Source organism: Thermobia domestica, chromosome 4 (assembly GCF_964235325.1).
Source record: "Thermobia domestica chromosome 4, izTheDome1.hap1.1, whole genome shotgun sequence".
Lineage (NCBI taxonomy): Eukaryota > Metazoa > Arthropoda > Insecta > Zygentoma > Lepismatidae > Thermobia > Thermobia domestica.
Genome location: NC_137457.1, coordinates 257,437,868 through 257,465,162, shown reverse-complemented (window position 1 = coordinate 257,465,162; position 27,295 = coordinate 257,437,868). Strand labels below are relative to the sequence as shown.

The following is a 27,295-nucleotide window of genomic DNA, read 5'->3' as shown; positions in this document are numbered from 1 at the left end:
TTTTGGTAAAAAAAAATCCCTCTTTATTATTTACATATTTTTCGAACAACTCAAAGAGAGATGATCTTATTTACACATACACCGTACAAGTGAGTAAATTTGAGCAGCGAGAAATATATTAAAGAATTTAACATCTAAAACTTCCGTTCGTTACTATTAAATACTAGCAAAATACCCGTTCTTCGCACGGGGATAATGCTTTTCATTTTGGACATAAAGGGCACCAAAACTGTCACCAATGAAATTGGACCCCAAAAATCTATGAATTCGACAATAGTATCAGTCATTTTCAATTACTTTAACATGTCACCTTCCCCCTTTAGGAGTACTGATGGGTCTGAATTTGGATTTAAATGGCATCGGAAATGTCACTGATCATCCCAGTGTCCCTAAAAACTATGGATTCGACACTAATATAGGCCATTTTCGATCATTTTTATGTTTCTTTCCTTTCTCCCTCCCCGCGTTGCGGCGCTGAATTTGGTTTTAAACGGCATCGGAAGTGTTACTGTTCATCTCTCCGACGCCAAAAATTATGGATTCGACAGTAATATCGGTCATTTTTGATCATTTTTTATATATCAATCCTTCCTCCTCAATGAAGTTACGGCGCTGAATTTGGATTTAAACGGCATCGAGATGGTCATGTTTGTCTCAGCGACCCCAAAAATTATATATTCCCCTCCCTCACCCCAATTTACAGCGCTGAATTTGGATTTGAGCGGCATCTGAAGAGTCACTATTCATCTCAGCAACCTTAAAAACTATGGATTCGACACTAATATCGGTCTTCCTCCAAGTTAAACCTTCAAAGTGATATAATAAAAACTATCCTAGGTCTGGTGGTTCAAATTTGTAATGTTACAAATATAGTCACTTTCATTTTTATATAATTTGTCACAGTAGAAAACAGGTGTTTGTTTACATACAAAATAGTGTGTGTAAAGTTCATATTCAAGTATATATTAGAATATTTAATAATAGTAATTATATGTCTTAGTGCATGAGTATTAGTGAAATTTGCCTACCGCTCTTTCTTTTAAAGAGTAATTTGGTTAAAATTAAATTTTACCAGATCAAAGAGCACATTAAGAACTCATTTCCATTCAAGAGCCCTATTTGCGGCAACAGAAACGCTTCATGATGGTAGATGTGTATGCAGCTGTTAAGGCCTGTAATTAATGCACAACCACGAATAAACGACTAAAAAGCATATAAAGGAAATGAGTGCAAACTATTTATTTTCAAGAATAATTACAACAGTTTTAATTTCGAATGCTTCTTTTTTTTAAAAAAAAAATATTCGCATTTTTGAAGTTTCTCAACTTACACTTTCACGAATTTAAGGAAAAAATGGTTCAATTACTAGTAAAATTAACCTAATACAAAGATTTTTAGTTATTTTCCCAATTTTTCCGGAACGAAACCCGAAAAAAAAACTGTTTTTTTACCAACGGGCTCAAAATTTCCGGAAATTTTACAATACTATTTCAGACTGTCGACAGATGGATGCCGTTTATGGCAGACCTTTGCTTGAAGGACTGCCCAAAGTTTGTAGTCCAACGGGTTAAGGTCCGGGCTGTTAGAAGGCCAATCAGCGGTAGAAATGAAGTCGGGGACGTTCCGTGCCAGTCAGTCCTGGGTTGTTTTCGCTTTGTGGCCTGGAGCGGAATCCTGCTGGAAGGTCCACCTTTCTCCAGGGAGCGTGGTAACAGACAGTGGTTTCACTATAGGTGTTAGCACTGTGTCCTGGTACACCTTGGCAGATGTTTTAACACCTTGGCAGATATTTTAACACCTTGTTCGCAAAAATGCAGCTGGGTTGTGCCTAAGTAGCTCACTGCCCACCAAACCATCATTGAGGCAGGATGATGTGCCTTTTGAACCCTTGAAGCTGCAGTAGATGACGTGGCATATACAGGTCATTTTGGGCGTTGTAGGCCTGCTCAATTGTGAACACCTTTCCGTCAGTGAACAGAATCTTTCTGTGCAGATTGTTGGCGTAACGCCGCAACAGTCTCTTTGGTTTAAGAACCCTCTGTGACATTAATGTTTGGGTCAGAAAGTGACCAGTCCGCCTCTTATACGTAGATGTAGGTCACTCCTGGGCACACGAGACATGGAATTGCTGCTGATGTTCATCTCAACAGCAATCACACTTTGTGTTCGAACAGAATTTCTTCGAATTCTTGCTGCGACTGCTTTCTAGACCTGCGGGGTTCGTACCGTTTGTAGTCTGTCACTCCTTGCGCGGTCAGCTGCCGTTCCAATCTCGGTGTATCACTGTATGGCGCGATACACGAATCTCTTGCTGATTTGTAGGGATTTTAGGAGGTCGAAAATCTCACCTGCTGTCTTCCCGACCTTGTGTAGCGCAATTACTGCTACACGATTTTCGTAATCGCCCCACTCCATCAGAACTCAGTACAATATCAAGTATGTCATGAACAGTCAAACACACACTACATGCATCTTCCGCTCTATACACATATGGCAGCACTGTGCCACTCCGGGTGCCTACAGCGCCACTCCAAACGTTGTGACAGTATTTGATATAACTAGGTATATTATATATATATATATATATATATATATATATATGGGGGAGGCATCTTTGACGTACCATTTATGCCAAAAGTGATAGCGCTCATATGCTTCAATACATTTCCAACTGCGATTTTATACTAATTTGATCATTAAAGAACCTCCTTAACTATATCATACTACATACATTACTTAATCATATACTACATCATTTTTTAAATAAAATAAACTTGCGGTTTTTACTAAGAAAATTAATGTATAAAATAATAATGCAGTTTTAAAATGCAAAAAAAAAAAAAAGTTATTACTGAGTTATGTAACAAAAGACGTGATCTATCATTGAGTACGCAAGAATATAAAAATAAAAAAGCTATAAAAAAATAAGTTTAACCGTAAGATGTATAAAGACCATCTGTAGCACTCAGTTAATAGTCATTATTTCAAGACTGTTCCTCTTGAACAGAAGTCTTAGCTCTATACAAAAAAAAAAAAAAAAGTCAACTTGAAGATAATTATTAAGCTGAGATGTAGAAATGTATAATTATACGTGTAGTTTCACATGCCTATCTGTAACATAACTGCACTGTACCGTTAACTTTTTCAGATTATTATCTTTTAATTACTTTTATTAATTATTTCATAGCTATCATATAAGCACTTAAAAAGACTAAACTGTAGAGGAATTGTGTTTAGTTCTTACACTATCCGAAAAACTTCTTTATCAATGATTTCTGAGATATACGCAAATCCATATTCAACCTTTGAGGTCATTTCTCGTAGCAGCATGAATGGATATTTAAAGATAGTTCCGTTGGATTCTGTCCTCAGATTTACACAAAAAGTGCTATTATTTTCATCACAATTGGTTATGAGTCAATATCAGTTTTGACGGGAACTGTTTTTTAAAAAAATAATAAACTAAAGGCAATAAATGGAACGTATACACATGAGATGAAAATACTATATCAGTCGAATCGAGTTATTGGAGTCTGATATAATATTAACTCCAACTGAAGGAAGATGGCACAATAGCTGTTGTAGAGCACACACCTCTGGTGGGGGAGTTTCTAGTTCGAGCCTTAAGCTTGTGGTGAACATAGCTTATTCGTAGGTTCTTGTTTCCTCCCATATTTTCATTCCATCAATTTCTTTCATAATCATTCATTTTCATCAATCATTATCTCCTTTAGTGTAAAGCAAGGTGCATTTCCGATCGCCAAGTCGCGAGTGATGACCCAATCTTTTAGTTTGGTGATAGGCTTTTGGCCTTCACTTTATTTGCATTCGAAAAAACAGTGACTAAACCTTCTAATCTGGTTACGGGATTTAGATAGGGCACAAAATTGGGATGTAAAACTGTAAAGATTTAATTTAATTTCACTGTAAATAAAACCTTCAACGACGTGGTTCGAATCAATTAACCGCGTTGTGCAAGATATTCATGTATATCATTACAGAAATTCTAAACGAAGCAAATTATGTATATTGGAAAATGCTTCAGCCATTCCCGACACCATTGTATCAGACAACATGTACAGACATGTAAGAGGGATCTTCCAACTTTCAAGATAGAACAGTTTTAACGAGTAAGGGCGAATTATGTCCGTCCGTTAGTCAACACTCTTGAACGAAAACGAATTTTTGAGTTCTGCTGTCTGTAGTAGGTAGCTAGAGCGATCTGTTGTTGATACAAACTTGGCCACCAAATGCTGCGATCTTTAGTTCCTAGGTGATGGGCTATTTGCCTATCAAATTTCGTTTAGATCCGGCCAGTAGTTATCGAGAAATATAAAGTACTATATACAACGCGAGTAGAACTGAGCCCAATGTTGCCACACTTCGTACAATTGTACTAAATTCAGCCCTTTCTGTGAAAGAAGAAGAAGAAAAAAAGGACCATTTCACAAATTCTTGTCACATTTTCAAAAGTGTCAGTAAGACGTTTTCCTACATCCCACGTCACTCATATTGTGTGTGGGACTCTTAAAAAATGCATTCATGAAATAAGCGAGAATAATGTTTTATTATAACATATTGTTTACACACGAACTCTGAGATGATTGATTTGTTCCTAGTTTTATATATATATATATATATATATATATTTCATATGGCCATAATGCCGTTTTGGTTTATTGGTCACTGAAATGAGGCGCGTTTGGTTTCCTTACAATACATACCGATGATAACTGTTTTCCCTTTTAATTTGCGGCCTCTGTTATACTTACTACGTGCTAGAAAAGATTCATCTACTTTCACAGTTGTTTGGGGTCTTCCTATTTGGATGTTTCTAAAAAGTAATTTTTAAAAAGAGCACTTTCTTGATTTGGACTCTTGGAAGAAAGGGGGGGGGGAGTGTTCTAGAACTTCACCTCCTTTAATTTCATTTAAAGCCATATAGTACACTGGTATAAAATAATGAACTCAGCTCTTTTTGTTTCAATTTGGTACCATTTTCTTTTAGCCCATTCCAGAGCTACGGTTGTGGCAACACTGACTGAACCTCTCCCCTCGCTCTCACAAAAATACAGCAATTTCTATTTCCTAGACAATGTACTATTTGTTCTTCAAATTTGGTTCAAATCCGATCAGCAGTTATGGAGAAATAAAGTGCCACATACAAGGCAAGACGAGCCAAGCCTCTCCCTGGCCAAACCCGGCTACCAAATATAGCGACAGGCTATTTGTTTACCAAATTTCGTTTAGATTCGGCCAGTAGTTACCGAGAAATAAAACGCCATATACAAGGCTAGTAGAGCCGAGCTCGGTCAGCAAATACAGCAGTTTTTATTCCCTTGGCCATGGGCTATTTATCCACCAAATTTAGTTCAAACCTGGCCACTAGTTACCGAGAAATAACGTACCACATCCAAGCCGAGCTAAGAATGTTTCTGACAGAACTTGGCCACCAAATATAGTTATTTATTCTTTAGACGATTAGCTGCTTGTCCACCGAATTTCGTTCAGATCTGGCCAGCTGTTACAGAGAAATAAAGTACCACATGCAAAGCGAGCCGAGCTCAGCCAAGCTAACCCTGTCCCTGGTAAAGCCCGGCCATCAAATATAGCATTTTTTTTTATTCATTTGACCATGGAATATTCGCTCACCAAATTTAGTTCAGATTCGTCCAGTAGTAACTAATAAAGCCCCCCCCTCCCCCCACACACACACCTGGGACGAAACTATAAGTTCCCGTATGCTTACGACGGGAGCTAACAATAACAAAGATAGTAAGTTATATTTGGTCTAGGAATTAATTCGTGCGGTTTTACAAAAGATGGCGTAACTAGCTTATTGTCCCATAGTTTCGTTGATCCAAACATGCGTTGAAAACTACTGTCATTGAGCATCTTGTTTAGTATATGTCAGTTGCTTGAAGCGGAAACAACAACATTTTATCTTCAACTGAAAATGGCGCATTTTGTGCCTGATAAAGTGTTTTTGCGGGGAGTTATTCTTCATTGCTTTAACATGAAGAAAAGTGCTACCGCAAGTCATCATATTTTAGTGGAAGTGTTTGGTGACCATGCTCTAGCTGAGCGAACGTGTCAGAAGTGGTTTGCATGGTTTAAATGTGGTGATTTCAGCTTGGAAGACCAAAAGCAATTTGGACAGCCAAAAGAATTTGAAGATGAAGAATTGAGAGCATTGCTTGATCAGGATTCGTGTCAAACGCAGGACGAACTTGCAGAAGCATTTGGAGTTGAGCAAACAACAGTTTCCAAACGTCTCAAAGCCATAGGAATGATTCAAAAGATGTCTTATTGGGTTTCACATGAATTGAAAAGAAAGACGCTGAAAGAAGAAAAACCGTTTGCGAATTGCTGCTTCAAAGACAGAAAAGGAAGGGATTTTTGCATCGAATTGTAACTGGTGATGAGAAGTGGATTCATTACGAGAATCCTAAACGAAAAAAGGCCTGGGTGAAGCAAGGTGAACCAGGTCCTTCACAACCGAAACGAGATATTCATTGTGCAAAGGTTATGCTGTATATATGGTGGGATTTGAAACGTGTGGTGTACTATGAACTTCTGAAACTTGGTTAAACTATTAATGGACACCGCTATCGACTACAATTAATGCGTTTGAAGCAAGCTCTGGCCTGAAAACGACCAGAATGGAATAACAGGCATAATAAACTTATTTATCAAGATGATAACGCTCGACCACATGTCGCAAAACCGGTCAAAACCTATTTGGAAAATGTCGGATGGAAAGTGTTACTCCACCCGCCATATTCACCAGACACTGCTCCGTCTGACTACTACTTGATCGATTGCATAAATAACGATTTGATTGGACAGCGGTTCACTTCTTCAGAAAATATCGAAAAATGGATCTTTGATTAGATTGCGTCAAAAGATGAGGAATTCTTTCGACACGGAATCCGTAAATTGCCTGAAAGATGGGAGAAAGTAGTGGCTAGCGATGGACAATATTTTTGTTAACGTATTCATTTACTTTGTTTTTGAAATAAAGCTTCAATTTTTATTAAAAACCGCACGAATTAATTCCTAGACCAAATATATCTCGCAGTTAGATGGCAGCAAACATCCTCCAGCGGTTGACATCTACCGGATGAAATTGAAACTTTTAATGCGTGATTCTTTTTACTGTCTACTAGGGTTTATAAAATTCTTTTTACTGTTTACTAGAGTTTATAAAATTCTTTTTACTATCTACTAGAGTTTATAAAAATCTTTTTGCTGTCTACTGGAGTTTATAACATTCTTTTTGCTGTCTACTAGAGTTTATAAAATTCCTTTTACTGTTTACTAGTCAGAAAACTTGGTAGCCCTTTCCTTTAAAATAATTATATTGGGGCCGATAAAACTGTACACTCAAATATTCTACTCACCCAAATATAAAATTATATTTTTTATATTTGATTAGGTAAAAACTACTAGGCGACACTAATTCAACAGGCTTTTACTATATATAATTTTTGTACTATACAACGTCCTCCAATGAGCGAAGCAATCTAATTTACGGCTAACTAAATGCCATCAAAAGACATCACGAAATTGTAATATTCAACATACTGTAACTTGAGAATACTTAATGGAAGCGTTACGTATGATTATTATCAAAACCACACTTAAAGAATAAACTAACTGAGCCCCACGATTTTACTAATTTTGTTTTTAAACTAACTGTGAAATAAAAGGAAAGAAATAGTCGTGTCACAAGTTTGGAGAGCACATTGCTTAAGAATACAAATACGAACCTAAAAATAAAATAATTACAATACTTTATATATATATATAAAAAAAAGGAGAAATGAATCTTGATTAGTATAGTATAGCGAAAAACATAGCATAAAAATATGATAACGACGTATTTCTCAGCTGTAAACAAACTCATCAAACCTTTTACACACATTTTAAGACACTGTGTTCTCTATTTTATTTATTTATTTTTTAATTTGAATTTTACTCCTTTACTTGTTTCGAAAAAAAGCAAAGTAGCGTGAATGTTACTTGGAGTAATCTAAGTGTTTACATAAAACTTTGATATTTGAAAAAAAAAAAAAAAAATAACATATTGGTTGTGAAATCAGTTTTGGCACGGAAGTGTTCATAGTAGGGAATTTTGCCTGTGACCTTGAAAACACGCGCAGAAATTTCTAGCTCGGCCGGTCTTCAGTGTGACGTGTGACGCGGGTAAGTAAAGACTAGTGTTGTGATACATTATCAGCGTGTCAACTATGGAACAGAAAAATGAAATGAAATCTTTGAGTTTTACGTCCCGCGGTTATGCCGGTTAGGCTAAAGGAGACTGTGATGATGAGTAATGAATGAAATGGTGGAATGAAGAAAGAGTGTGAATATCAAGTTCAGTGTGCACTTAGGAAAAACCCTAATGCAGACACCTGAAATGTTAAAAAGGTTTATGTGGAAAATTCTTTTTCGTTGCCGTGTGTTTGAATGTGATAAAAGGTTCAGTGCTGGTAGGAAGTCTGTAGAAGGTTACGGGTGCCCAGGTCCAAGCAGGTCCGTCAGAACAAATATGACCAAAATGCAAGTCCTGGGTAATGTCAGACATTGTGGAGATAAATAAGGAAATTGTTCGCCTAATAACAATGGATGACTACTATTTATTCTGCGGGCTTCTGTTTTTTTTTTTTTTTAACTGATTCTCAGTTTAAAAAGTAAAACAACTGAAAAAGTTTCTTAATACAAACAGTTATCGTTAACTGCATTTCAATGCACTTGATTACTTCGACACTCTCTTCCAGTGGAAGATCGTTACAGGAATAAATTTTATACATTTCTGCATTTTTAGGAAACAAATATGTGACGAAATATGAGGAAAAATAGAAATTATACATATATACATACAGGCGCAAATCCAATGGGGGGTATAGGGATTATAGGCCCCCCTTGACGCTCAGGTATACACTGGAAAAAATGGGCTTCAATTCTGCTTTACATTGGATAAAACGGCAAAGTATGGTTTAGCCCCTCCCTTGATCATATCCTGGATTCGCCATTGTATATATATTTATATAAAACGAAGACTAATCAGGTACATGAACTGTTCAAAAATTGTGTCTATTCTTTGTCCTTTGCTTATCTGTCCATATGAATTTTAAATGGAAAGATAATTCGCTAAATAAATAGATAATTCGTCGGTTACTTTCCATGTTAATCTGATTATAATTATTCAACGTACTACAGTGTAATAATGTATTTTACAATCCACGTAGAGTAAAGTTTAGAAATAAATGGTCACATTTTTCTAAAAAGCTTTCTATTCATGTCTTAGGTTAAGGTACGTAGTTTGAGACACAAGCTTTCAATAAAGACTTCCAAGGCACAAAGAAGCCTATCTAATAGAAAATACAGAGGTCTGAAAACAGAGCTCTTTTTTTTCCCCTGCGGTTTAGTTTTATCTATTATTCTGCCTTTTATATATTATACATATTTTACATGCTACAGGAGCAAACTGAGGAAAAAAGAAAAAGCATATCTAGAACTAACAACGAACACATTCCATGTAACCACAATGAACTTAGAAGAGGAAGTAAGTGCAGATGAAGGAGTCTAATGTAGTACCTGCCGGCCTCCCTCAGCTGGTTCGCTTGTATGGGGACAGGATGTTGATGGTGTAGCATAATCGTCCCAAATCACAGCAGGACCAGCTGCATAGGAACTGAAACAGTACTACAGTCAACAAACATGTTTACAAGGAAAAAGAACAAAATCGCACATATTAGTTAGGTTAATTATTTTACAAGCAGAAGCCTGATGCAGTTATTTAGTTAAAGGTAGCACACAATTTGCGTCCTATAGTGCATGCAAGTAAGGAACTCAAGCTTTTAGTATTATGGCTCTTCTTTACACCTCTTATTACTTTTTCATTCTTCCTCCTTTATTTAAAGTGTCTAAATAATAAACAGAGAGAACTAGGTCATAAAGTTGAAAAATAATAACATTATGAAAATGACTATTTGTGTTATGAAACAAAATTTAAGGTATTTGCTAATTTAAAATGTCTAACTTACCTCTAAAATGTTGTAGGAAACAGGTTGTAGATGAATTTATATATATATATATATATATGTGTGTGTGTGTGTGTGTAGGGTGTTTCAAAACAACACTAACATTTGGGAGGTGATTCCTGACACCAAGATAAGACAAAAAGTATATATCAACGTGGGTGCACAAATACTTCCTTTCGGAGTTATAGGCTGCCGAAAACATAAAAAAAAAAAAAAAAAAAAAAAGAACTTTAAAGGTCCATAGCTGCAATGCTATGGGACCTACCGCAGTCGGGTCAAGACTTTATTTAGAAATTAGTAAGTACCCTATCCAAATATCGAAGTTTCACAAGCATGCGGTACTTCCGCAACAATTTTTATAGAGGTAGTTGTGAGTACTTCAAATTATATGTCCGCAGCCAAACTGCCTCTATAAAAATTGTTGCGAGAGTACCTTAGGATTCTGAAAAATGTCTTTTTGGATAGCACACATACTAGTTCCTAAGTGAACTTTTCACCCGATTACGGTAGGTTCCATAGTTTTGCAGCTATGGAGCACTAAACTTCATTTTTTCATGTTTTCTGTAGCATATAACTTCGAAAGGAAGCATTTGTGCACCCAGGTTGGTCTATATTTTTCATCTTATCTTGGTATCAGGAATCACCTCCCAAACGTTGTCGTTGTTGTTTTGAAACACCCCGTATATATATTATATCCGAATATAACACTATTTCATACTTCAATCATTATATCCACTTTATTTTTAAGTTCAGTTCTTTCAGCATGGAAAAGGTCGACAACTACACCGAGGTACAGAACTGAATAACTAAGAATATCAAATACAAAACTAGTCTTATGCAACATTGAAACGTGACATATAAAAGTGCAAAAGTTTGTCAGTAATATGTTCGAGTAATATGTATATCTACTAATATGTTCGAGTTGATGAAAACTTCTACAAGCATATTCGCATATAGCATCATAGGGATTCAGCAATCATTGGTAAGTGTAGCTAATGCTGGAAGCCGATCCGAGAAGAAATGAGTCGGAAAGAACAGAATAAGGAAAAATTATGAATGAAAAATCCTCTATGCACCACGATCTTCAGGTAAACACGCTTCACGTAGGAATTTTCTGTTTTAATACCATATTCTAGCCTCTTTCGCCCTCCTCCTCTTTTTCCTCCCAGCATACCTTCTAGCACGTCCCTCATGATACAGTTCCTTCTCAGCCAATGTTCGAATCAGTTTCTACTCCTCTGTTATTAAATCAAATCTCAAAGTGATTTTTTTAATCTCTATTACTTCTAGCATTTCCTTATTCGTTTTCCAATAGACTCAATTAATTCTCTCCACTCTTTACCACACCAAAATTTCGAAATCTTCCGGTCTACTTACACCGCTTTTGAGTAAAAACCATGTCTCTTCCCCATAGAGTACAATACTCCACACGAAGTATTTTATGAACTTTTGCTTAGCTCTTTTCAAGGACCCACAAAATAATTTTCTTCTTCCTAAATGTTTCTTTCACCATTCCTATCTTTGCTTTCATTTCTCATTCGCATTTCATATCCTAAAACCCTGCTGGATTTTAAATCTCTCCAGAGTAACGAAGCTGCACATTGCTGATCAAGAATATCCCTTTAGCAACAATAACTTGCTTCCAAAAGCCCAGGGTAATAGAACTCAGCGGAACGCGAACAAATGAAATCATCCAGTGCGTGTGTCACCCCGTCGACGATTTGGAGCTGCTATTCCCGCAGATAGCTGTCTAATAAATAGTAATCCGACGGTACGAAGAATATGGCGGAATTATTTTCCCAACTAACTGCGATGTTGATGTCACAAAAGAGTCTCCAAAGGTGTGACTTCGCGTTGTTCTAATGCAGAGTAACACTTCTGCGATCCACAAGCACTGGCTCCATCATGAAATGAAATGAAATGAAATTTTTAAGTTTTACGTCCCACGATTATGCCAGTTAGGCTAAAGGAGACGGTGATGATGAGAGATGAGTGAAATGGTGGAATGAAGAAAGTGGGAGGAAACGAGAGAACCTCGAGAAAACCCACGAGCACGGTGTTTGTCCACCTCAAAGTCCACACGGCGCGAGCTGGAATCGAACCAGGGCCCCAAGCACCGGAGGTAAACACTCTACCACTGAGCCACCGCGCCCCCTTGCTCCATCATGTATGCGTTTCAATGGATAAGTCAAGGATGACGTCTTACAGCTAGTAAGTACCAGTATCATTTGTTTCCGGTGACTTCCAAAGAAACGTGCTATATATGCACCTTACAACGATTTTGCGTTGATCTATGACTATTATATGATGAAAGAGGAAATGAACATTTTTTGTTTAAATTTCCAAAAGAACGAATTAAAATAAATAATTGTATCGAAGATAAGGAAGTTGTGGAAACTTATCTGAATGGGGGGGGGGGGGGGGAGATGAAAATACAGAAGTCTATGTGTTCTTCACCTAACAGATTCCTGGAACTAAAAATGTGACTTTTGGAACCTCGCACTTTGAAAGTGAAGAAATTAACCGATACATTTATTACAATCAATAAAGTGTCATTGCTCGTCTGCCAGGAGGTTATAATTCACGATCCACGATACCCCAACAGCAGTACATCAAGAAAAGTATACTCCTCTGTTGGTGAAATCATATTTTCGGTTCTTAGGAAGTGGGTTTACGTGGTGCCAACCAATCATACTTATGCCGCACCTCAGCACTCGATCGAAAAACATACATCAATTAATGAGATAATGAACCAACAAATATTAGTTCGTATCGCTTTCCAATGCTCATGGAGATCCACCGTTCTATTTAAAACTGTTTCCAAGCTGGTAGAGGCATTGGCAAATGATTTCTGCAATGCAAGTGAACTCTTACTCCAATGCACTGTATGTTTTACCATTATCGGCCTCAACAGCCGCCTTTGAATATCTCGTTGTCTGCGCCTTGTTAAAATTAAATTTAAAATTTATCTTTTATTCTAACTAGAGGACGCTAAATGCAATGGATTTTGAAATACAGTCGTCCATCCACGAAAACAGTCATTCCAGATGTTAGGCAGGCCAGCATTAAGTTTCCATCTTTGAAATTTACGTCACACACTTTTATGGTGACCCCTGGTAGCTAGACAGGATGAGCTGTCCGTGTATCAAACGCATCTTTGTTTTGGTATTATCAGAGCCAAGAGAGTTGTGCAACCATTTGAAAACCACCATTTTCAAGACATAGAGGAATCATCAAAGGAGACGCGGATAAAAGAAGTATCGTGCTCATTCCTATGCTAAATCAACTTCCTTTCTAATTACTTTACCCTTTTACCTTCCACTTCATTTAGTTTACTTTTGTAATTGTCTTTCATGTACGCAATCTCAAGCATAACTATTATAACAAACTGCATGACAAGATTATTGGCTTTCATCCTTATTACATCCATAGATTTACAAGGGAAGTAGGTGAAGTAGTACGCGGGATCTCCATGTGTTATATATCGTTGGAAGTCACACTGAGTACACCTCACATGTGAAATATCTCGCTTGAATGGGGCCTGTAGGGGTGTGGCGACCATTTGAATATCCAAACAAGACACGCTCCGAAACTACAGAAAACGTGGACAAAATAGGAAGCTCTGATGTAATTGTTTTTGAGATGTGGTATATATAGGTTTAAACGAAAGCTGAATACGAATCTGACATCAAATGTTTACAAATCAAAATGGCGGACACAAATTACACACAAAAAAAAAAAAAGTTATGGATATGAAATTGGGTATATAGAGATATTTGACGTCGCTATGTCTGAATAAAGATACCAAAAGTGTAAAATTCAAATGGTGGATCTATTCGTAGTATTATTTCGGAGGTAACGAAATAATACTATGAATATAATAATCATTTGAGCATTCCGAAAGAACACTATAACTGAATGTTAATAAATGAATTAATAAAGAAAAGATCACGTTTTAATTTGTAGAAATATTCTATTTAATTCTGATGGGGAGTCAATGAACTTTTTGGATGAAAGATGTGCCGGACTCCGAAGGAAGAATATATATATATATATACCAACTTCAAATAGCTGCCTCACCGGTTTAGGAAACTCGGGATCTTCTTGACAGGGAGTTTAGGCTTGCTTATATTATATATATATATATATATATATATATATATATATATATATATATATATATATATATATATATATATATATAAATATATATATATATATATATATATAAATATAAATTTAGTTTAGCTTCAAAATCATCCTCATATAATTACGGTTAAGCCTTTTCCTGCGCTTATACATGACTTTCTGGAAAGTTTTAGCCATGACTGTCCACCAGTGTCAGTCATTGATCAACTATATTGCCAGTCTATATTCAATAATACTTTATTTGTCCAACAAGACATACATAACTTATTTTTCACATTCAGCACTCCATCAACATTGAGGAATATTCCATCCACAATGGATAAGACAAGAAAATATATTTACAAATGTAATATTGCCACGGAATTACAGAGAATGAATACTCTTCTAATATTGCCTTACTTATTTCAAGAATAGTCTTCACTCCTGGTCTAGTGAGTGGATAGTGCACGTGCGGCTTTGATTCATGAAGTTCCGGATTCGGTTTTTGGGAAACACATCATGGTGGTTCGGATTCCATCTTAGACTGTAGGTCCACGTCTCATAAGCCGACGGTGAAGAGGGAAGCTAATCTTCAACAATGTATATTAGAAAATTCAAAGAAAAGCACAAAGTTCACAAATTTATATTAAAGGATTACACAAACTCGTCTCATATAGAATTATTAAGAACTAATGGAATTTCTAGCTACGAGCTCGTAAAATAGAGACAAATTGTCCAGTATTCTCCTTCTCCGTTTTACAACGTAATCGAAAAGATAAGCTACGAGAATCGGAACTAAAAAAAAAAAAAAAAATGTTAGCACTGGCTTTAAAATTTGCAGCAAAATACATGAACGAACTTACAAATGAAACAAGAATGGACGAAATAGTTGGGGATAAAGCAGACAACCACCTTGAAGTTTTCATTCGTGTGTTGTTTCACATAAATAAATCATAAAAATGAATTCCAAATTACAATTCTGTGTAGAGATTATGTGCTAATCAACACAGGAGAAGTGTAGCTCAACGTAATAAGTTTCCACTTAACCAGGAAATTAGATGTTACAAAGTACATGGCGAAGATAAAAATCCGTACTACGGTACCAATAACTTACCAATTTTTAAAATGCGATCACGCTAACGAAGCAAGAAAAATGTTTCTTAAACAATGTAATTGTTTCTACTTTCGAATATACAGTACGTATACTCACAGGGTGTTACTGAACAACATGTCACACTTATACCAAATTCTAATACAGAAGGATGGAAAACGCCTCCTTTCAGTTATAAACCATCGAAAATGCGAAAGACCAGGTTTTAAAATACACTGACTTGAGAACTACGCAAGCGGTTCAAAGGATTAGTATGCGCTCTATCTAAGTATTTGTTTCACAATCTCAGGTACCCTCGTAACGAATACTCAACTAGTATTTAAAAGCGTATTCTCGTACCCCAATATACTTTTTGTACGCCGGTACCGGATATTATAAAACAGGGATATTTAGATCGGTACGTGACGTTTGGGCGCCGCCGTTTGGGCGCGGACGTTTGGGCCCCGCCGTTTGGGCGCGAAGCCATTTGGGCGCCAGACGTTTGGGCGCGAGTTAAATTAAAAAGTCATTATGTTAGGCGCTGAGTACTAAGTTCGAATCAAGATATCACAAGGTGTCTACTGCAGGGATTTATTTGTAGCCAGGGAATTTCCACCCTTCTAAATTTTGATTCCCTGTCTCTAGGTTTAATTCAGCCTTCTCAGTCTGGGAAGATATTTTCCCCGTTTCTTAAGCTATAAACTCTTTTAGAGTGCAGGGGGCGCGGTGGCTCTGTGGTAGAGCGTTCACCTCTGGTGCTTGGGGTCCCGGGTTCGATCCCAGCCCCCGCCAAGTGAACTTTGTGGTGGACAAACACCGTGCTCGTGGGTTTTCTCGGGGTCCTCCCGTTTCCTCCCACTTTCTTCATTCCACCATTTTCACTCATCTCTCATAATCACCGTCTCCTTTAGCCTAACCGGCATAACCGTGGGACGTAAAACTTAAAGATTTCATTTCATTTCATTTTCTTTTAGAGTGCAATGATTCAACTTCATGTTTTAGTAGCGATTCTTTATTTTTTTCAGTATGTTTATTGTCGCGAGCTATGTTGGTCTTGTTTATAAAATTGCTTTCTGAAGAATTGTTCATAGAATTGCTTTCAGTTTCTTCTGCAGAGTGTAAGAGAGGCTTTTCCAACTTAAACTTACAGCATACTGACGCTAGAAACCATTTATCTGTAAAAACCCTGAAATCTCTTCTTTCCATAAACGTTAATGGGCCAGATATTACATCTTTCAATGGAGAAAAGTATGCCTTCAGCTGGATAAAAAATGAACACCATATTGCTACCGACAAACCAACTAAAAAAAGACGGTATCCGATGTAAACTAACCTCCTATTGCTTCACTATTCTAAAGTGGGATACGCTGAGAAAATATTGTTAATTTCTAAAGACAGTGTTAGATAACACGCCGTAAGTCATGCTCCAGCTTAACTCAAGGTGAAATCGGCAGTCAATCCTTTCCCGTTATTTTGTAGTAAAAACTGTAAATATGGTAGGCTACAATGGCTGTTTCAATTTCGAGAGTAAAAGTGAAAGAAAAGGAATTTTTTTCCTAGGTAGCATTATATTGGTATTTATTTAATACATGCTCATGATTCTTCGGAGACCAGATTACAGTCTTTGTTCAATTCTGGATTCGTTTTAATACCAGTATGTTTTGTTGACCAGAAGTTTATTTTCAGCAGAACAATGCTAGGGTCACACACCCCTGAATCTAATTTTATTAAGTAGAAGGAGCAAGTGCAAAAACTCATTTATGATATGACGAATGACATTTAATACAGTCTTTCCCCTTCTATTTAATAAAATCAGGTTCAAGTGTATGTGCACCTATCACTGTTCTGCCCAAAGTAAACTATTACCTTTTATCATATTTATTGTTCGGGTGAGGAATTTGGTTTTCAAAGACCAAATTAGAACGGACTAAAGAATTATTTGTCATAACAAAACTGTTTTACGTAGGAGCGTGACACTTGTTACGACAAGTTGTGCAGATTGCAATGTAACTATAGGGCTTTTACTGGATGCTGCACACTTGTCTTCAGCAGTAGGACGAAAAGTAGCAAGGTAACACATGTAAACTAATTTACCTAACCAAATCTTATCTAACGCACCTATCCATATTTATCATAAAATTGTTTTTAAAAAGGTAAGAAAGGTAAAGAACTTGGGGACCGCCTATCAAACTAGTACCATAATTTTAAAGTAGATAGGTTTAAAAATAACGTTGTCCCAACCCGACTGTAAAGTTGTTCTGTTATACGGAACACAATCTTGCATAAACATTCCCCTCTTCTACAAAATCCACAAATAAATCACTGGTCTACTGTAGTTGAAGTCCTTGAATTATACTGGATTTTGTTTTACATACTAGAAATACTGAAATTTGAAAATTCTAAAAACTGGATTAACAATTAAATTTTGTGAATTTAAGTTTCAACCAAAGTTAAGTATGCTTTTTATTTGACAACTTTTCAAGCAAAAGGTAAGTAGACCAGACTAGATATGATTGACTGCATTACGTACATAGTGAACCTATTCCATTAGAAAAATTAAAGCAGGACTGCTACTGTAGTTATGCAATAAGTGTGAATGTCAAACACATTTTTAGTGGCTAAATGACCAATATATGTACACTTAACTATTATGTTTCACTTTGAAATCGTTCTTTTTTTCCTTTCGCCACTTTCTTTAGTGCAGATTAAATGCTTACAATGAGACGAAAAAAATGTGTGTTAAGTTTCGATTTTTATATTGGAATGTTAATAAAAAAAAAAGTGATACCAAAAATACAGCATACTACAGTTCCTAAACTCAATGTCTTAGACACCCTGTATTAGAAGCTTTCCCTCAACTCGATTAGGATTTAGGATTTTTAGATTTCTGGGCTCTCGGCATGTAAGGCCATTTAGCCCGTCACGTTTGAGGGGGCACACTATCCGGGGAAAGGAAAGAAAGAAAGGATTGGGGAAGGAAGGAAGCGGCCTGGACCTATAAATTAGGTACCACCCCGGCATTTGCCTGGTGTGAATGAGGAAAACCTCATTCAGGGTGGCCGGCCTGAAACAGCGTGTTACACTTTTTCGACCGAGTGATCCTACCGAGAATCGAACCCGGTACCGCTCGCACCGAAGGCGAGAGCGTTAGCGACTACGCTACGCGGGGCCACTTCTCTCAACTCGAGTACGCGGAAATCTTTTATTGGTAGTTCTTTATTGGACTTAAGGAAGAGAAGAGTTTGGTAAACGCAATACGAAAGAAAGCAAATTTTAATATTCATAAGTATGTAATTATTAACTTTTATAAAAAATACAAAAATTAAATCAATATGTTTTAATTAACATTAAGAAAATCATTAACAGTTTGTCTGATTCCTTCATTTCCTAGCTTTCTTATACAAAAATTAGATCAACATTAGATCAGAAGTACAAGAATCGTGAACAAGCGTAAAATCAATCCATGACGAGGTTAGGCAACAAATGCCACAAACGCATTAAACTATTTAATTTAGATGAATAAATAAGATAGAAAATAGATAGGTAAATGAGGTGAGATAAAGATAGAAGTGTAGGAAATGTATATATCTTGATTCGCGCTTAGTTTTCAGTGCCTAGCTTACTATATATTATGTAAATTGTGATTTTTACTATGTATCTCGCGCCCAAACGTCTGGCGCCTAAACGGCTTCGCGCCCAAACGTCCTGTCCCGATTTAGATAGAGCATACTAGCTCCTACGTAATTCCTTGAACTGCCCATAATTTTCAAGCCAAGGTGTTTTCGTAGTTTCGGCGGTTTATACTTCTGAAAGGAGGCGTTTTCTGACTCATATTTATTAGAACCTTCTTCTTTCATTTCATATAAGGTATCACCTAAATTTGATATGGTGTTCATTAATATCCTGTAGATATAAAGCGGAATTTATTGCGTGTATCTTGAATTAGAATTCTCTTACCCGACTCAACTGGGGTGTAAAGAAGAGCTTGAATGTATCCTATTTAACTGGAATTGACAATATACCTTTAGCCTATCTACATTACTAAGAAAGTTAGGTAATACATCACAAAATGAATGGACAGAAGTGCAAGATGTATCCCAAACACCAAAATGAATAGATTATATGACACATTAAATAGAATGTGAGGCTACATACACTTACGCTGATTACCTGCTAAAGAGACGAAACCATTACTTAACGTCAATAATTTTTGAACCTGTGCAAACGATGAAGTCACACTGACACCATTCTTTTCCGCTATGAAGTACCTTAAGTCAGTTTTCGTAATAATTAATACAGTCCATAAACAGATTTAAGAAAATACACACACAAGAGGCACAACTCGCGATAAGACGTGAAATTATCAGGCCACTTAAGAATGCTAGTAACATAACACTGACAGGCAGTAAATTGAGGCAGGCTCCTGCTGGTTTTTGTATTGCGTAGGAAAAATGACAACAGAACATGATTCAGAGGAACCTGTGACATGGAAAGCTGTACGCAGGATTGAAGCCGGGCAGACACAATTTGTGGTAGCTGAGGATTTCCGTGTTTTTTAAAGTAGCTGAACACGCTTACAACAGACGGAAACAATATGCTGGAAGCCAGAAGAAGGTCGCCCATTGACAATGTTAGCAAGGGAAGACTGGCTCGGAAAAATAAGCGGTAAAACGTAAACGTAACTGACTTGCAATGTAGGCTTGACTAGCAAAAGAACGCAGAATGTCAACCCAAACCGTGAGCAATCAGCTCTGTGAAGAGGCCTTATGCGCCAAGGCCGATTGTGTGTATCTCTTTGACTTCCCAACAGCGTAGGGGTTTCGCAGAAACTGGGTTGCTGAATGTCGTAGTTGGGGGCATGTTGAGTGAAGCACTGTTCTGTGCTCGGATGAATCACGTTCCACCTTATAATCAGATAATCGATGCCTTCTCATCTGGAGGAAACGTGGATCTCGAAATTATCCATCCCATGTGCAGGAGATATCGCAATACTGAGATGATGGAATAATGGTGCAAACAGAATTCAGTACCGGATGAAGCACAACCCTTCAGATAATCTAGAACAGTACTCTATAGAGATATCTCCAGCCCTCATGTTGTTTCTATGGCCACAGTAATTGAAAACCTCACTAATATACAGTTTTCTGTTCAAATTGCCCTGGATAAGGATGAGTTGCGATCGCATGTAACCAATGGCGCCATCACACCATTACACTGGACATTTGTCCGCTATGACGCTCAACAATGCAAGCTGGCAGATTGCGCTCCTGACGGTAGTGTAGTATGCATATGCGGCTATCACTGTAGGACAGGCTGAAACGGGACTTCATCCGAAAACACCATATTTTACAATTCAGCACGCCAGTGACAGTGTTCGCAAGCCCATATGAGCCTGATGCGTTTGTGGTTTCTGGTCAAGAGGAGCCGTTGCAATGGTATGCGAGTCATCAGTCCAGCCTTCACCAAACGATGTCGAACAGTTGACGCAGACATGACAACACCTGTAACAGTGCTCCAACGTTGAACCAACACTTTGGACGCCGCTATCCGCTCCAATATGACCATCAGGACAATGTGTCCTGTCATTTCGTGCTGTGGTCACATTGCATGGTCTAATCCCTGCTCGTCGCTTTGTATGACCCTCTTTTGTTCACTGCTTCCACACATGCATCATTGAGGTCGCAGCATGTCCTTTAAGAGCAACAATTTCGTGGTACGACAAATACGCTTCCCGCTGTCCGATCATTCTGCACCATCTGAACTCACTCAACTGCGTATATTGCGCCTATCGACATCAACGAGGCATGTTGGCACTTTACTAAGTGTTTACACTTTAATTGACCATTATCTACTGCCTCCCTGCGACGTGCACATGCACTTTATAAATAAAAGAATACATAAGAAGAAACGGAGTGCAACCAAAATTAATAAATAAAAGACATGAAAACTGACAAAAAAGAAAACTATGTCTGTTGAGGAATCACATGTAATCTTTGTAGCCTGCGCACAAACTGAATGTCGATTTTCTCTACAAACAGGAAGAATTTTAATTAGGTAGGAGAAATACCTGTAAAAATTAAAACTGTTAGCGTTAGGTTCGCAATTATAATGTTTCATCTTAAAAGTCAGTGTTTTCTACTTTTAATTAAAACCCTTGCCAGTCATGAATTTTACTGCGGTCTAGAAGAATAGTGTCAATATGACCTCGTAATTTGAATACCGCCTCAAAAGCTTAACTGTTGACTTTAACCGAAAGTGTCAGAATTCATCTTTCGAACCCTTTGTATTATAGTGCAGTGTTGTTCTGATGTGTCTTGATGTCATAAGGAATTTTGTTTTTAACAAGCAAAAACTTAACATATACCAAAGTAAGAACTAGAAGGTATTAGGGACATTCCATGTGAAATCAACTAATGAAATGGCAAAATCTGACTTGACGATCTTAGATTTTTGTAAAAATTGGTGCACAGCTTTATTACAGAGTTGAAAAAATTCCAAATATTATTTCTCTCCTCCTGAAAGTGTCCCCCATACTGGGTGTTGAAAAATGCAAAAAACGGCATTTTTTCAGTTATAGTGATTATTAAAAATTGTCATAAAATGGTTAATATTTGCACTAGAGACGTGGAACAAACACCATTAGAAAGCTTAAAGATTGCTCTACAAGTTGTGCTACATTAAAAAAACTGTAAAATAAAAAATAACAATTCAAAAATTCACAGTAAGATTTGAATTTTGAATTTAGCATAGAAGTGTTCCTCTGAATTTGTTCAAAATTGTCCAGATTGTAGTCTCATATGTGTACTAAAACACCACAAAGTTGCATTTTGGGCACTCAATGGGATCCGATTCAAAATTCAACATAACCAAACATTGCACGATATTGACCATGTGAATGTATGGGTTCAGATCGATAACCATTTGCCTGGAGCTATTTACCTGCAGCATCAAAGGAATTTATATTCAATTTCATTCGTTTCTTGATGTATTCATTTGAATTTACACAATTATCCACCTTTTGAGTTATTTCGAGAGGTATTACGTTTTCAAATAGTACTTAATACAGGTCATTATTCTTGTTAGTCAGTATGGATGTTTCTAAATTTATGTTGGCTACATTGATACATGTTATTTTCATTCCTTTGTTTCAGGATTGCTATAACAGAACATATTATGAAAGGGAGGGATATCTTTTCCTCTCTTTCACAATATTTGTATCAAATGTGTTATGAAACACAGTGACACTGCTCACAATCACTTCACACACTTTCAGCACCAACAATTAGTCAATATATATATATTTTTTTTCTTATTTCAATTATCCACTTCAGCATATCTGTAACAGCCTGCCCTAGTGTATTAAAATTCTTCGTAGGGATTTAGGTCATTATCAACAGAACAGAGGAAAAAGAGCCCGACTGTTACAACAGGGGAAAAGAAGAACGTAAGAAGAAAATGGAAAATCAGCATTAAGTTGTAAAAATCTTACGAAAACTTTATTATTTTGACAACTGTACTACTTCTGAGTTTCCACAGAAGAAAACCACTTTCTACAAGTTACAAGGATTAAAGTTCACTAGGAAAGTCACACATTTAGGGCGGAAACCAGATGCGTATCCAGTTTAGAAATTTTAAGATGTTACTGGAGAAAGTGGCAAAGTACACTAAAACTGTTGAGTTACAAGGTAGGAACATTCCAATTCTTTATTCATATATATCTGTGTATTGAAGTTTAGTGTCGCTTTACATTACTGAGGCTATTTGAGACGCGGATCTACAGTTTTACAGTGGAACCCGACCCACCATAACGCGTTCAATGCTGTCCCACAGGTTCTTCCTTAACCAACGATTTTCGATCAAATTATTAAAAATTATCAGTTGAAACCCTAATTATATTGACTCCTGGAACGGTTTCGGCCACTTAAGCTGTGGTTTTGTTCCTGGAGGTTAAGTAACACACACAAAGATCGAATCTCTTTTATAAACACATTTTACTTTTAGTGCAAGGTTCATAGTTGGACAGAGAGCTCTGTTTCTGTAGAAAAATTGTCACGGCAATTTCCTTGTAAAAGAAGTGACGAACACCGTGCGAGATCTGCAGACACAGAGAGAAATTCACTTCACATTAAACTTGTTTACAAAAACTAATGATTGGTAGTATAACGATGAGTTGATTATGTGATCATTAGGAAACATTAAAATTTAAGATTTTTGACTTAACTTAGGGTTTCATTTTCAATCAATCCGCTTTCTCACACCATTATAGGCCTGATTGTCTGCAACAAGAGTCTCCTCTTTTTGGTTCTCAATAATAGAGTCGAAGAGTTTCCCTAAATTAACTCCATCATTAGACACCATATATATATTTTGCTTCCTGGACGTTTAACAACTCATCGAGACAAGACGTCGGCCGATTCACTGCTACTGTCAATGATAGCAGGCAAGAACTGACTTTAGCTAGCTTATATTTGAATGAAAGCCTACAACTTATTTTACTGATTATCACTACCAGGGATTCTTTACATTCTTATGAACTGTGAATTTGTCTGTCCGACACTTCCGCAATGGTTCGTATAGCGTCTCTTATGTCTGCCCTCACAACTGATCAAGAAATTTAAACTTCAGTATTCTTTACAATTTTAGTTAAGTCCTTACTTCAGCCATTTCATTCATCTTTTCGATTCTTTGATTCAGTGATTTGATCTTTCAGTTCTGGTTTTGAGAACTTACGTGTTCCACTAACTTGATTGCTAGTAACAAGTCATGCGGTATGTGATGATATGCTGTTGATGTTTTTTCTGCTTGAAAAGGAAATTATGGACATGGTGTGATGTCATCTTGTCACAGTCTTCAGTGTTTCACGTGGTTAGTTGCGGGCGCAGGTGGTTCGCTTCTATGCTCTTACTGTCAAATGCGATGTAGTTTTTTTTTTTTTTTTTTTTCGATACAGGAGTGATAAGATATTTAAATTTTTATTGGTTTAACGACATTAGTGTGCGGAACTGACATGGATGGTTATAGTTTTTGTTTCTGTGTGAAAGTACTAGATCTTACGAGGAGTTGCAATGCTTCTGAAAAAGAACAGAAGCTCTTGAGTACAATTCGTCATAATCGGTTAAAAGTGTACTTTGTATGTTACAATCGCCAATGTTCGCGTTACTTAAAGCAGTTGTCTGCGCGAACTAGCAGCTTCATTAGTAGGTTGGAAGTACGTGAGATTCTTTTACTGTTACAATTTTGTGTCTTGAGTTAAGGTATGAATGTTTTTCATGAGTGTTCATTGATACCATTTGAAGAGGAGTTTTTGCTGCACGCATGGGTCAGAACGGATGTTTTAGTTTCGATATTTTTTTTTTATGAAATAGGACATTTTGTTCCGGTTACAGCATTGGGCAAAATTTAATTTCATTTAATTTTTCTTCGTGAATTGTACATACCGCATTAAAATATCAGGTATTTACTTTTTATTATTTTTTTCGTAGTTGTAAAATATTTATTTGGTTTCGTTTGCAGTTGTCTCATTTCAAGTACATAGTTCTGTGAAATTTCCACTGTACGTTAATTGTCGCTTTTCTAAATTCTAATGGGGTTAGGAGGGCCTGCTCCCCTCATATGTATAATTTGTTTTCCCTTTCTAAGGGGGGGGTTACGGCGGGTTTGTCCCTTTGTTCTTTTGTTTCCATTGTGAAAGTGTGACTGTTCTTGCTGTAGTTTAATCTATTACTTCATACATAATATATTTCAAGTTTTGTTGCATTTAGAACTGATACGATAGGAAGTTCGCTTAGTCCTGTATGTATAAATACTTGAAATATGCAATGTTGTAAATAATAGTAGAATCATTAGAGTCGGAACCACTATGATTTCTAACAGATTCGATTCGTAAGGAACTGGTTCCTGGTGATATTTAACGAACTGTTTCGAGAAACCTGTTCCTTATGAATCGGTTCACTGAACGATTCAATTGAATGAAATGGCCAAAGTAACGACTTGCCAATTTTAACTTCTGAGTAGCGAATTGAAATATCCACGCACGAAGATTCTACAAGAAATCGTCCTATCACTAAGGCTACTGATGAGAAATATTTTCGTTTCGATGCTAGGATTTGGTTTTGCACCTTCCTTTTTTTTTTTTTTCTTTTTTTTTTTTTTTTTTTTTTTTTTTATCTTTTCCATATACTTCGATACCCTCGAAAAATCTTTTAGATTAACCATATCCGTGACGCCATGCATTCATTCTCGACCCATTACAAAACATGAAAACTTCACTCGAAATATATCTTGAACGGTGATTGTATATCACATTTAGAGTTACCAAATTCTTAAATAATACGAGGGATGTAACAAAGAATTTTTCATACCTTACCTTCTGTGCTCCAGAAATGAAATTATACTTATATAAGAATACAGGCTCACATATGAGACAGTGTAACTTATTCAAGTCCTAAAAGTACTCCTGTACAGGTACTTATGAACGTGTAAGAACATCCTTTAATGGAATCAATGGTGTACAGAACGATTATAACGTTAAGCTTTTGAAAACAACACGTAATTCTAACGTTCCACGATATTACGATGCAGTATTGGCCATACATTAAATCCCATTATGCTAAGGCACTGGTATCAATTCAATTATAGGACCGTCAGTACTATTTCAGATCAGCTACGTTTAGTAAAAAAGCAAGGCGCCATAGAACAACAACAAAAAATGTTCAGAAGTAATTACGTAATATAATCAACTTAGTGTATGGACACAGATCTTTTATTTTGGCTTGAATTCAGCATCCAGTTCAGGAGCGAGGCTATATGTGACATATACCTACAGCTTAACGTGGAATCCGGACCACATGAGCTCCCGCCGAGAATCGAGCCCTGGTCTCCTACGCACAAGCGCATACGCTATTCATATAGCCACAAGGGATCTTTGTATGCATATAAAAAAAAAAATACCGAGGAGCACATTCAGAATGAATCAGTACGACCGATTCCGTGCTTGCTCTATCTTTTCAGGAGGAAGGTGAATCACATCCATCCGTGAATCACTAGCAATATTTCTCACGATTCTGTGGATTTATCACAAAAACTGGTGTACACAATGCAAGCACCCTAACTCTCCACTTGCAATTTTAGCTGTTTCATTTGGATTTACTCGAGCAGATTGTTCTACCAAATACAAAATTTGAGTGATTCCATTTCAAATCGTCCAGGGTGGTCCGCACGACTACCTCAAATTTAGTTTATTTTTTAAAATGAGAAACTACATAACAAAATTATTAGACCCATATTTTTTCTTTTCCCTGGTAAAAGTTTCTGCTTCCATATACAGCATTCCAAAATGGCGGCCCTCCTTTCGGATTGCTCGAAAAACTAAAAAACACGTAAAATTAAAAGTTTTATTGTAGAGAAACGAGAGCACTTACTAACATAAAAACAATAGTAGGAAGAATATAAAGTAGTGTGTTCCGGTGGAAGAGAAAAATTCGTCTGTTGATCCAATAGGAATTGCGCAATTCACTAGTAATGTTGTCAACGTTGGTGAAAATTTTGCTAACTTCAAACATTTTTATTCCCGTTCTCACGAGCCATATCAACCTCTGCTTCTAGCATCGAAATCTACTCGATAAGGTCTCTTGAAAATGTAAACGACTTACGTTTCTGATTATTACTTGGCCGCCATTTTCTCAAAAAACCCACTTTTTAAAAATCAGAATTTCTTACAACTATTGGAGAAGTACCTAAGTATTTAATATCCGTTAAAACCGTTCATGCGGCTGCAGCGGCTAACGTTCGCAATTAATTACTGAAATTTAGATTTTTGTACTTGAAATGTATATATTTCCTATGGGCATTTAGGTCCTGTACACAAGACGATTTGAAGGGGAGTATGAAAATTTTGAGAGTTAAATCCTGACATCAAATCAAGTAGAAAAGTTCCTATAAACATGAGTCGAATTCCACTTCGTTTTCGAGTTACAGGATTTCCAACTCGGGACTTAAAATTTCGCGACAATGGAAAATAAAATATATA

At 36.7% G+C, this 27,295-nt stretch overlaps 1 protein-coding gene across 9 annotated transcripts in view; it reads right to left on the bottom strand.

Moving 5' to 3' along the window:
- The window catches only part of stau (double-stranded RNA-binding protein Staufen), a 185,604-nt gene that overhangs the window by 148,559 nt on the left and 9,750 nt on the right, over window positions 1-27,295 (bottom strand). For 6 of the 9 annotated variants that reach the window (XM_081755796.1, XM_081755798.1, XM_081755801.1 and 3 more), the window contains exon 2: window positions 9,604-9,700. The exons of the other annotated variants lie outside the window; for them this stretch is intronic. In XM_081755796.1, coding sequence (XP_081611922.1) covers window positions 9,604-9,662 — 59 coding nt within the window. In that variant the 5' untranslated portion in view covers window positions 9,663-9,700. The remainder of the gene's footprint in view (window positions 1-9,603; window positions 9,701-27,295) is intronic. 9 annotated transcript variants of the gene reach the window in all.